This window comes from Sarcophilus harrisii, chromosome 1, assembly GCF_902635505.1.
Source record: "Sarcophilus harrisii chromosome 1, mSarHar1.11, whole genome shotgun sequence".
NCBI classification, from domain to species: Eukaryota; Metazoa; Chordata; class Mammalia; order Dasyuromorphia; family Dasyuridae; genus Sarcophilus; species Sarcophilus harrisii.
In genome coordinates this window covers 106,358,951-106,371,914 of record NC_045426.1, presented here as the reverse complement: position 1 = coordinate 106,371,914, position 12,964 = coordinate 106,358,951, and the positions used below count along the sequence as shown (strand labels likewise).

General features: G+C 31.0%; 1 protein-coding gene and 1 long non-coding RNA gene across 4 annotated transcripts in view; one reads left to right on the top strand and one right to left on the bottom strand.

The window, feature by feature from the left end:
- The first annotated feature begins 7,517 nt into the window (after positions 1-7,517).
- On the top strand, positions 7,518-12,807 carry LOC116420661. The gene is made up of 2 exons (XR_004231052.1): positions 7,518-7,614; positions 12,315-12,807. It is a non-coding gene; the product is annotated as an uncharacterized LOC116420661 (long non-coding RNA).
- The window catches only part of ZDHHC21 (zinc finger DHHC-type palmitoyltransferase 21), a 65,729-nt gene continuing 62,665 nt past the window's right edge, over positions 9,901-12,964 (bottom strand). For all 3 annotated transcript variants that reach the window (XM_031946831.1, XM_031946877.1, XM_031946936.1), the window contains one exon: positions 9,901-12,482. In XM_031946831.1, the coding sequence (XP_031802691.1) occupies positions 12,350-12,482 (133 nt within the window). In that variant the 3' untranslated portion in view covers positions 9,901-12,349. The remainder of the gene's footprint in view (positions 12,483-12,964) is intronic.

Sequence of the window (12,964 nt, the reverse complement as noted above, 5' to 3'; positions counted from 1 at the left end):
GCATTTCAAAATACAGAAAGATACACATTATTTCAATTGTACATAAGCCTCCATTCAACTCTCCCCTTATTTCAAATAATTGAATCAAATTAAAGATTTGATACAATTCTAGATTTAAAAAATACATTTCCCTTGAGACTTAAATAATCATACTGAAAATAATTTTACAAGTTGACTTAATATATATAAGAAATCTACGTCACTTTTATAACAGTTTGTGTGGAGTTTTTTTTATTAAATTTTAGGATATAGGATTTTCAGATTTTGAGCTAGAAGGGTCTCAAATAATAGATAGCTGAATTAGAATTAAAATCTCGATGTTCTTTTCACTGAACCTTGCTTCCTTTCATCCTATTTCTCCCTTGTTCCCTCCCCATGTATATGGAGCCTTTTCATTATACATTTACTTTAATTACCAAGTAAACCTGAAATTCTAGTACTAGGATACTGATATGTATTTGTGCATATGTGTATCCTTGTATAACATACATATCTATGTCTACACATGGGTGTTTTATACTTTATAAAATTAATTCAGATTTCACTAGAAGGTCAAATACTGAAACTGAAGCTTAATTACTTTGGCCACAGAAAGAGAGATGGGACTCATTGGAAAAATCCCTGATGTTGGAAAAGATTGAAAATAAAAGGAAAAGAGGACAGTGGAGGATGGAATGGATAGCATGATGGAAGTAATGAAGATAATCTTGGACAACACTCAGGAAAAAAAAGGGCCTGGCATACTATAATCCATGGGGCCACAAAGAACTGGATATGTCTGAATAATAAAAATATGTGGATGTATATGTATATAGATCCCTCTCTTAGTATAAGTGTGTATGCATATGTATGTATGCATAAAGATATAAAAATCTATATATCTATAGCTTTATATTTACATATATACAGTATATACATATATATCATGTTTTATATACATATACACATCATATATACATATATCTATATATAGGAACATCTATAGGCATCTATATAGGAATATATAGGCATCTACATCTATATATTTATATGAATGTATATGAATATACAGACACTATACATACACACAAATATACATACATCCCCAAGTATAGATACTATATATAAATACATATATAAACTACACAATTTTATATATATACACACACACACACACACACACTGTATTTAGCTTGTATACATGAGATACACATGTATGCATATATATACACTTATACATGGATACTATATATATAAATATTGTATATATTCCTGATATACACACATACACATTTTAAATATATATACACACATATCCATGTACACCCACACTTATAATCTTAATTGACCTTTTATACCTCCAGTGAAAGAATCATAATTATAAGTCAATGTTACAAAAAAGAAGAAAAATTGAAAAGGGGTACAGTTTAGGTGTTGTTGTTGTTTTTTTTATTATCTTGAGTTATCAAAGTAAACCAGAACTCAGCAGGCAGAATACTACTTTTGAATAAAAGTGATAATCAGTAAGTATTAAGTCACCTAATACATGCTCAATGACAAAGGAATAACAATTCTTTTGACGAGTTTTCTAAACAAGTTCTTTTTTTTTTTTTTTATACATGACCAAGCTGTTATTTTGCTGTACAAAAAGAATCAGACTCTGAAATATTGTACAATTAGCTTGTGAAGGAAATAAAAAATGCAGGTGGGCATAAATATAGGGATTGGGAATTCAATGTAATGGTTTTTAGTCATCACTAAACAAGTTCTTAAGGAGCCTACACTATCATGACAATTTGGTTAATATTCTATAGCTGACTATAAACATTCCTCAAACTTTATCTGTACTGAAGGAATTCAATATTTATAAAGCACCTACTATATTCTAGGTGATGAGTTCGAGTCAAGACAGAAATAATAGTTCCTCTCTTTCAAAGAAACTTTTATTCTATTGGAGATAGAAGATATAGCATGTAGACTGATCAGAGTTATACAAGCTAAATTGACTGAAAGAACAAAGATAGTAAGAGGAATTAATGGGAAAACTTTATGAAAGCAGTGGCACCTAGGTTAAACCTTGAAGTTAGGGTTTCAGAAAGGCTCTAGAAGTGATGAGGAAATACATTCTAGGGATGAGGATGATGACAGAAAATGGAATGTCTTGTTTAATGAAGTAGTGATTCAGTTTGAAGAGAAGGCAACAGTAAAATGAGTATCTCATTCATTAATGTGAATCACTAGTTCACTAGTGTATGTATATACACATGCATAAATATACCTGCTTACATATAAACAGATAGATATAGTAACTGTTCCATGCTTGGCAGGTACCACACACCCTACAAACATCTCATTTGATACAACAATCCTTCCTGTTTGATAAGCTACAATAATCTCCCTTTTGCTGTAAAGACAACTGAGGCAAAGAAGTAATTTGCCCAGAGTCATACAGTAAATGTCCAAGGCTAAATTTGAACTTGGGGCTTTCTGACTCCAAGATGAGTGCCTTATCCACTGTGCCACAGAATTGCCTCTTTGATGGGAAAATAAGTGTGCATGAAAGGCAATGGAATAAAAGTAGAAAGATAAGATAGGACCAGAATCTGGAAATTAATCTTAAAGACTTTGTTTTATAGTCAAGAAAAGTCCTTAAGGTTTTGGTGGAAGGCTGATGAGGTCAGATTTATTCTGTACAAAAATTGTATTTAGCAACTTTGTGGAGAATTGAGCTGAAAAAAAAAGCAAGAACACTTATCTATATCAAGGCTTCTTAAAATTTTCTGCACTTGCAACCCCTTTTCATCTAAGAAATTTTTACACAACTCTAAATATAAAGATATGTAAATCAAATATTCACTCACAATAAACCATAAAACTTCATGATCCTCACATTCAGTTATCCATATGGGTTTGCAACCCACAGTTTAAGAAGCTTTGAGCTATATTATATGAGTACGCATAATAAATATTAGGAAATAAAATTTTAAAGTAATAAAGTAAGTAAGTAAAGCAGTTAATTTTTTGTTACAAATTTCACAAAATATTAGGGAAATTTAAATTAAGATATAACCCTGTCTTTTGCACAAAAAGATGATGTTTAACATTTTTATTCAGGACTAGTTATTTTTAATTTTTCCATGCTGCTCTAAATTGTGCCTTTGAGATGAAAACATTGAAGTAACAGATCCTATAAGGGATACTCTTCAAAGCATATATAGACTAAAGTATAATTTTCATTGATTTCAAGCCTAAAATTAAGGGCTTAGTTTCTCTTTGATTTGCCTTTTTTTAAAGAAATTTTTATTGGCATTTTCTTTTCCCAACATCTAGCACATTTATAAGTTTAGAACTGGCTAAGTCATTTTTAAAAAGAAATTATTTCCTCACAGAGCTAATGGTTCACGGGTCCAACAATATTCTAAGTCTCCTGATTAATGATAATTATCCTCAGAAGGCAGAGGCATAGGTATAAAAAGCATATGATAAACATCAGACATGAAGCATTACAACACGGACTATAGGCTGGTTTAAATAAATAGAGACACTGGAAAAAACCCTATAATTTTGTTTTTAAAAATATTTATTTAAAAATAATATTTCTAAAAATACAATACATAATACATTTAAATAGAAGTAAAAATTTCACAATTTAAATTAAAATAATCTGTAAAGAAAAATAGAAATATTACATGAATAAAACAAAAACAAAATACAAAAAATCATTTTTATAAGGTAGATACATATTTTGCTTTTTCATTTAAAGAACCAGTGCAGATTGCTTACTTAAACAACTAAATCCCAGGTAGATTCATCCATTTTCCTTCCCCTCTTCCAGCTTTTCCTACTTCTCAGTCTCTGACAAGGTGTCTCTCTTGTTAATCATCAGCATTAGATGTAATTGCCAGCACAGACTTTTATTATACAATGCCCTATTATAACAACCATGTTACAGTAGTAACAATAAAGCAGAAAAACCACATATAAATTTACAATCAAATGTATTACAAAATGTTTTACACAAGACTGATAAATGATTTTTTTAAAGAGATTTCAGGAACAGGACCTTTGTATGACACTTAAGAGGGCAGAAAAGGTGAAAACATGGTCTCAAAAGTACATGCCAAATATGCACACGACAAGTGTATACTTTCTGTATCACAGAATAGCATATTTGGCCTTATTACTAAAATCTCCCAATTACATCCCAATTGCATAGGGTATTAAGGATTTAGAAAAAAATGACAAATTCTACAGACATAAGGTATGGTTAAATAAACTGGTCAATCTACATTCTGTCCCCATGACAGAGACCTTTCTTCTCGTTTAAGTTCAATTTGGTCCTACTATATTCCTCTCCTGGTTTAAAGTGTCCTTGTTAATGTCTGGGAATGTCTTTTCCTCCCTCTATATTATTAGGGTGCAATTTCTACTGCATTGCTCAACATTAGCCCAAATCATCATGCTCACCTAGGGCACATCAAACAATTCAGAAATAAATCTCCTGGCTTAGAATTAACATAGTGGCAATATATTCTACTTAATATTGAAATTTGGAGAGAACTAATAGTGTTAGCTCTTACTTTGTCCTAGAATTTTGTTGTATCTTGACATCAAGATTCTATCAAAATGCTTCTAATTCACACCTTCTGTTTGTATTTCCGATTCAAGACTATAATTTTTTTTTCCATGTAAGTATTTGGGGAAATCACGCAATACCACAAACCATACCTATACTTAGCAAAGATTAATTTTAACCAAGAACAATGTAAACCATAATTTTAAATGTGATTGTCTATAAGTTTATTAATATAAACATTGATAAACTTCTTTGTCTTAGCATTTCAGCTGAAATTTTTAAGGGATTAACTGTATATAATTAATGAGAGGGAAAGAAAGTAAGGGGAATAATCCTATAAAAAATGGGTACTCACCCAGTTCAAGTAATGACTTATGTTGGATGACGAATAAAGAATGCCATCTTCATTTAATTTACAATATACCTCTTTTATGCCATAAATGTGTTCTAGAAGTTTATGTATCATCTAATTTTTATAAAACAAATTACATCTTTCAACATATGAAGGTTTCATTTTCTAAAATAATTTGGCCCCAGAAACCTTTCAAAAAGAAACAATACATGCTGGGCACAACACTCTTGGGGGTAAGGACAGGTGAGGAAGTCAGGGAAAACAATAATTATGTTATATTGGGAACATTGTTTGTAGAACACAGATTGCTACTTTAATACATAAATTATGCTGGAGTAGAATGGAATATTGGGGATTTCTGAAACTTGGCTCACACATGACCACATTCCACTTCAAGTCAATAAAGCTCACTCAAACTACTATGATCTCCTAACTAAGGGCTCTCTCTTCCACATCTTGACTCATGGCCCTGCCCCTTTTTCAGGGACAAGATGGTCAGTTAGCTGACCCTCCTTTTTTTTTCTCCACAGAACTCTTTTCTTACATAGCATGGCTAGGGAGAACACAGGTTGAAAAGCACTGTACTAAGAGCATTCACACTAAGGACTCCACTGTAACTCCATCTATAAAGTCAATAACTGTTCCCAAATTTATATCCCGTGTAAAAACGAATTTTCAAATACCATTTTCATATAAGCTCAAGGCACACATCCTGGGTACCTCCTAGAGAAACATGTCTTTTTTTTTTTTTAAAGAGTATAATATTATTTTTGTCCTTAATAGCAAGGCAAATGGTACAATTTCAAGGTGACCTTCAACTATGGATAGCAAAAATTTTGGATGGCACAACACTGATTCAGCATAATGTAATAGTGGTCTATTAGGGCATATGGTTCTTTTAATAAAAATGAATTTTCATATACACAAAAGTGAAGTATAACTCTTATGAAAAGCTTCTACTATTTTTAAAAGCAGTTTGTTAAATTGCTCTATAAGGTAGTAAATTTACATTAGTATAATTAAATTAAATTCAAAAACATATATCACATTTATCACTATCAGGCCTAATTGGGGGAAAAATATCCAAAGAAAAGCTATTTAAAATTTATTTTGCCAATGCAACAATGAGTATAAATTAGAATCTGTTATACAAACTGATCGGACATTAAAATCAATTTTTATAAAATTAAACATATTTTAGTCACTTCACACAAGGGGAAAAAACTTTCAGTCTACAACAACAAAACATTTCAACTCTTTGGTGCAGGAGCTAAAAATATCAGATGCACAATACTAAGCAAGTAGCACCAGGATGTCTCTTAGTGGTTGAGGTTGGGAAACAATGAGTACCATCAAGTTAAAATAATATACAAAGCATATCAGCAAATACACAATGCTTGGGATTCAGAGGTATGCTTTGACTTTACATTTCTACAAACAAAACTCTACATTTATTCAGAGTAAATCAATATACAAAAACATGTTATTTTTCCACATGTTAATTTGTATAAAAGTACCAATATATCAAGCCTCTCCCAGAATGCTCAGTAATTCTCATAACCACAGTCCAGACTTCTTATAATGTTACTACAATATACCAAAGGGAATAGGGATTTTGAGGTATTGAGTATCAGGGGGGAAATATAAGCAGTAATCACTCTGTTTCTAAACCAATGACTACTCTACCAAAACAAGAGACGAGCTTTTTGTCGAGCTCATATGAAAGATCAGAAAAAGTATCTAAACAAGGATATAACCTGGACCCCTGGCATTTGAGAAAGTTTCACTGTTCCCTATCTAACTTTGTGAAACACTCTCCTCTCTGTTAAAATAGCTTCAAAATTCACATTATTTTTATTCCTCATAATTCATATTAAGAAATACATCATTACAATATAGTCTGAAGTGTAAAACAATTTCTAAAAGATACTTGGATCCAATTGGAGAGAAACAACAACAAAAATTCCTTATATTAAATATCCTAACCAAAATGAAAAAGTTCACATGCAATAAGAACTTTGACAGTCAAGTACTATCAGCAGCAAGTCAATACAGCTTAGGGATGAAAAAATACTAGCAGAAGTCCTTTTCTTATATTCATTGCTTCAGTACCATAGAGTAGTAAAACAAACATATTTGGCTTGGTAATTCATAATTTTAGTATGTTGCAGAAGGATAACTGAAAGAGATTCCATAGTGAGTAAAATTACTAAATTCTCTAGTGAGACAGAAAACGATACAGACACCTGTGACTGAGAAGCTGATTATTGATTATATAAACTTTTTATCTTCTTTACTGTTGATTTCCCCAACCCTGCTACCCTCTTTTGGGGAAGAATATTCATTACTCAGTAGAGCTTCCTCTATATGTTGTGGGGGAGTTCTGAAAGAAATCATGAAATTGTCACTTGTTCACAGTCATGGCAAAAAGCCTTCATGGAACAGGCATTTTAAATTAACTACTAAAAAGGTTGAAGCACAGTTTCATCAATGCTATTCCTGATCCAAATTTGCACAAATAAATTGTTAGCTCACAACAGCACACATACAACATCAAAGAAATAAATTTGTGCTTTAAATGTCATTATGTATTTGTGTTCCAGAGAATGATAAAAGGCAGAAGTCTGAGGAAATGGGTCCTTTCCAGAAGAACTATGCTAAACAGCTGACCATTTCAGTGGAAGCATAGATGCCAATATTGAATGAGGTATGTAGTGCAACCAATTAATGATCACAATAGTTCTAGAAAATTAATTCTGTTTTTTACTCAGTTTTTTCCATAGAACACCTTGATGGTGTTCTGAAGAATGGATAGTTAGAATGGATAATTCAATTTAGCAAACTGGAAATGGATTCTGGAATTCAACAGAACAAACATGAGCCTTTAATAAATATGCACATTATTATGTAGCTAAATGGTTAAAGGATACCAAAAAGAAAAAAATATTACATATACACTGGCTAATATTTAATGAATCAGTTTTCAAAGAGCCAATATTTTATAAACAAATAGTAGAAAGTTCACAGAAAGCCAGGTAAAAATTTAATTGTAAACAAATGATGGTTATATTCATTAGTGTTTTATGTGATGTTCTTAAATATTAAAATTCTAAGTAATTTCTAGCCCAAATATTCATTCTCAAACAGATGTTTAAAGCCTATACAAACTATGACTTAATAAAATGAGTCTGGTAACTTGGTCACACAGGACACACAGAAAAAGCAAAGAAGAAAAAAATCCCAGAGAGATCAGTAATTTTGCTAACTAATATTAATATAAATAAGGGACATATTATTCTCTATCACAACATATATTTTTAATCATTTATACAGAATAAAATCTTAACACCTATACATGCAAGAGCAATGGAATAACTTAAAATCTGTTTATACTGCCATTATATAAAGTAGTTTATTCTTTCTGCCTGGGAAAGTAATCAGACAAAGCTTATGAGCCAAATTCAGAAATAATGGAGTCGACAAGTACATAGTTTTTGAAAACTAGTATTTTGTGTAAAAGTGACTTGGAAAAGTTTAACAAATATAAGTTGTAATTAACCTGCCATCACTAAAGTCATCACTGATAGGGCATTTTAAAGGCATTAAATTTACTTCTGCCAGAAAAGAACTTACTTATAAGTTAATATCAAAATTCTATTCATATTCAGTACTTGTTACTTTTTAAAGTAAACCATGATTTCTGCAGAAAAAAATAAGATGAAAGATTTAACCAAAAGGCATTAAATTTACTTCTGCCAAAAAAGAACTTACTAAGTTAATATCAAAATTCTATTCATATTCAGTACTTGTTACTTTTTAAAGTAAACCATGATTTCTGCAGAAAAAAATAAGATGAAAGATTTAACCAAAATTTTAAACTCTTTATGTCAACCAAATTAATTTTTCAGAATAATTTCTAAGGAGACAGATTTCTAATAATAGAAAGGTAGTTTATTAGTATTTTAAAACTAAATTTTGGATATAATGTACTATGAGTACTTCAGTGAAGTGCCATATACATATGTATATACTAAGCTAAGCACGTTATCTTACATTAAGTAAATCTGCAAATTTTTAAAAAGCTAAATTTTGTTATTCAGGAGGCCTAGTTTCCAATTTTTAGAACTCTGGAAAAAGATAAAGACTTTATTTTCCATATCTCCACTGACTTTTCTGGGATTCATATCTTCTTTGACACATTTTTATTAACTGAAAAAATGAGGTATTTCTAAAGAATTACTTTTATGCAACATGCAGAGTCTCTCAGCCATAATACTGAAAAGGCATCATATGTTTTCCACTCTCAGTAATTCTTTCCCAGTTCTATATGTATAGTTTTAATATTTATATAAAGCTTACAATAAATTAATTGAATGTTAAAGATAAAGGTATTAAACTAAAGACAAAAATGAAAAATAAATTCTTATTAAATGTATAGACTTTTAAGAGATAAGAAAACAATTATCCTTTAAATGTTTTTAAAGTAGTAAATGCCACCACTTGTTGATTAACTGCAAAAGCAGTATTCATCTTTAACTCCCTCAAATAGATTTATTAAATAAAATTAATGATTTTATGTATGTATTAGTGATTTGTGGTAAAGTAAAACTCTTCTAATTCTTGAAAATAAGAAATTCTCAGTACTGTTATATAGCTCACGAGAAAAATCATGATTGTTCCCAAGTAATATTAACTGAAAATTTATAATGAAAAATTACTAAATAATAATATTAAATATATTTAAGTGAGACAGAATAACTTATGAAATGGAAACTGATATATATATATATATATGTGTGTGTGTGTGTGTGTGTGTGTGTGTGTGTGTATAATTTCCTTATACACTTTTGTTAAAAATTTAGTTTTCCATCACTGAAAAAGTTTGGTTCCTTGGTTTTTAGAACCAAGGTAAAAGAACTAGATTTCTCAAGCCAATAAATACAATTGCACCAGTTAACCAAAAGAGGGCGCATAGGGAACATCTGTGTTTGTGCTCTACCTAGCAGACTATTCAAGTTATTTCTTCTAATAGATGAATATCAAGAGTCAAAGGATAAATAAATGTGTGTTAACTATATAATTTGGGAATGTTGAAACTGAAACATTTGCATGTGTTATTTATGCTCATATATACATACATATACATATATATACATATACATACATATATATAATATATATACACACACACATAATATATCTAGTACTGAAATAAATAATGTAATCCCTTGCCTGGTCCTTGGGCTTATATTCCATGGTCTAGCAGAGATGGTGTTAAGCACAGGGTAGTGTGGTTATACAGACAGAAGAATAAGAAAGAAGAAGGAAAGAGTGAGAGATCTTTCATTTTGCATTTTCAATTCTATTTTAGAACATAATATAAGCAGTGCTTACTTCCTTTACCCGGATCTCAAACTCAACCAGCCTGAACCCTTGTCCTTTGAGAAGTCAATGATTCTTTGGCTTCTTCACTTTAATTTAGAAGTGGGAATGGTAACTCTCTTCTAGGCACTCTCTAGGGAGATTCCCTTCAGTGTACAAAGCATAAATATCTACTCTCCAAAAGAACCTATTGTTTCCTTATGGTCCTGCTTTACAAAGAACTGTTCTACTGACATTTATGATGGCTAAAATTGGCTTCATATCTCCAAGTGTCCAATTATAAATCAGTACCTTATTTAGCATATAGAATATAGAGAAGCCTAATTATTTGCCTGGTTTCATATGAATTCTGTATTTAAATAGGTTTTATAAGTGATATCTTAGCAATTGGTCAATAACCCAATAAGGTTATTTTTTATATTAAACTACATACCCTGTAAGCACCAATACATATCTTCACTTGCTACTTTTTAACATTTAATTTTTTTAAAGCACTATATTCAGATCATAAAAACATGGTGCCAATATTTTTGGGTTCTCATTCTATTACTACAGAATATTTTTAAAGGTTATATACAACATCTCAAAGCAAAGTCTATAATAAAATTTCCAGGCTATGCCAACTTTCTATTTCATGATTTTCCGGGTAGGATTATCTGAACAACAAGATAAAAGAAAGCAAAAAACCAACATATTAGAAAGAAAACAGGTAAGTCAAATAATGTGATTAAAAAAAAAGTTCTGAATGCTATATTAAAACAAATGTATTCCTCAAAACATGCAACCTATCAACCCATGTATTCTGTCTCTCAAATATACCATTATTATAATCATATTTTAGATTGGTGGAATCAGAAAGGCGAATAAAAATTGCAAACAATTAAATTTCCCTAATGAAAACCATCTCATAACAGTAGCCATTTCCAATAAGAAAGAATCTCAGTTACCACAAAATAATATTTAAGCCATAATTCAGTCAGCCAACCAAATTGTGTTTAGCAACAGCCAGAAACTGGTTACTTATCTACAACAACAGTAAATATACATAAAAGAACACCTTAAAAATATTTCACTGCTCAATATTCTTAAATAGAAACACTCAAAAAGCAATTCTAGTTCTATTAGAAGATGAAAGTTAGGAGTCTATTTTTGCACACATATATTCCTTTACATACTATATATTATATATTAAAATTAAATTGACATTTTCAAATGTATGAATTGTAATGTGAGAAAAGCTGGAAATGAAATTATTGTAAATTACTAGAAACAAATGAGCAAAACAAATCTCAGTGGAAAACAGGAAAATTTGTCTATTAGTCATATATTTCCTTTGGGTCTTGGCCCTAAACATCTTTTATCAACACAAGAGTGATAATCTTTGTAGTAAAAATGTGTGGGTTATTTTTTTTTTGAAATGTTATACTTAAAAGATGAAAATTTTAAGTCTCCTTTAAAAGACCTTTTTGTGGGAAGGAAGTAGGAAAAATATGGAGACCACTAGGAAGAAATCTGCTTCTTATAAAATACACTGCCTGTTTTCAGGGATATGCTATATAGTTAATATCGTGCTGTATAAAGAAAAGGAGCATTAAAGATTTACAATTACATTAGAAAAGAAAATCTGCATAGAAGGAATGCTTTAAAAAAATAACTCTGAAGAAGTTCAGATCTGGTCATACCATTTGAAAATGTAGAATTTAAGTAAATATCCATAATTTTTCACAAAATAAAGTTACTAATAGTTTGTACTAAAAGAAACTGTGTACAATAAGTTCATCTCAATCATTACCTTTTGAGTTTAACAACAAATGAGTTTAAAGAAATCCCCATAGAAAGCTAATTTGAAAGTAAACACGCTTTAAAACTTAAATATAGATCTTGTATCAGTCCCACAACAGGATCAAGATCACTATTAAAATAAAGCCTGGGGCACATTATGATGCCTAAGATTGGTGGGTGGATTTTAATTGACTTGAAGACTGTCATAGTTCTATTATCATAAAACCTGTAACGCATTTCCAGCATGGAGGACCCATCTGTGCCCACCATCCATCTGTTTAGACGTGATTGGCAAAGTGGTAGGGAACTCTCAGTGGTTGCCTCTGCCTGAAAGGAATGAACCACAGGATCTTCCAACGAGTGCCAAAAACTTCTGAGAAGGTCTGCTGCCATGGCTTTCGGGGCCTCGATCTACAGAAGACAGCATTATTAGTGAAAGACAGCACTCCCATGGTGCACTTCAGTCAGCTAAAACAATGCAGGTTGGCTGGGGATCCATTACTGGACTCTGATGAATTGTGTCCCAGCATCACAAATACAGCTTTTCTTTCATTATGGCATGCAGCTGAGACTTAACTCTGGATACCAGATATTGTATCTGGGTCGTCAATCAACCGAGGGCAACTTTTGAAGCAGAGGAGAATCTCACGATTAACAGAATGCGTGTCAACAACACAGTAGCAACTGTCTTTTGATGTACTTTGGGGACAAAATAATTTAGTTTACTTTGCTTAGATATAGAATGAAAATCATCTGTATTTACTCTGTATTAAAAATATCACAACTGGAGGGCTAGAGATAAGCTTTTCTAGCTCAGACCTCAGGCAGAGCAACAAGAAAAAGCTGTCATTTCTATCTCCACGTGCATACTTTCAAACTGCTAGTCCTTTAAA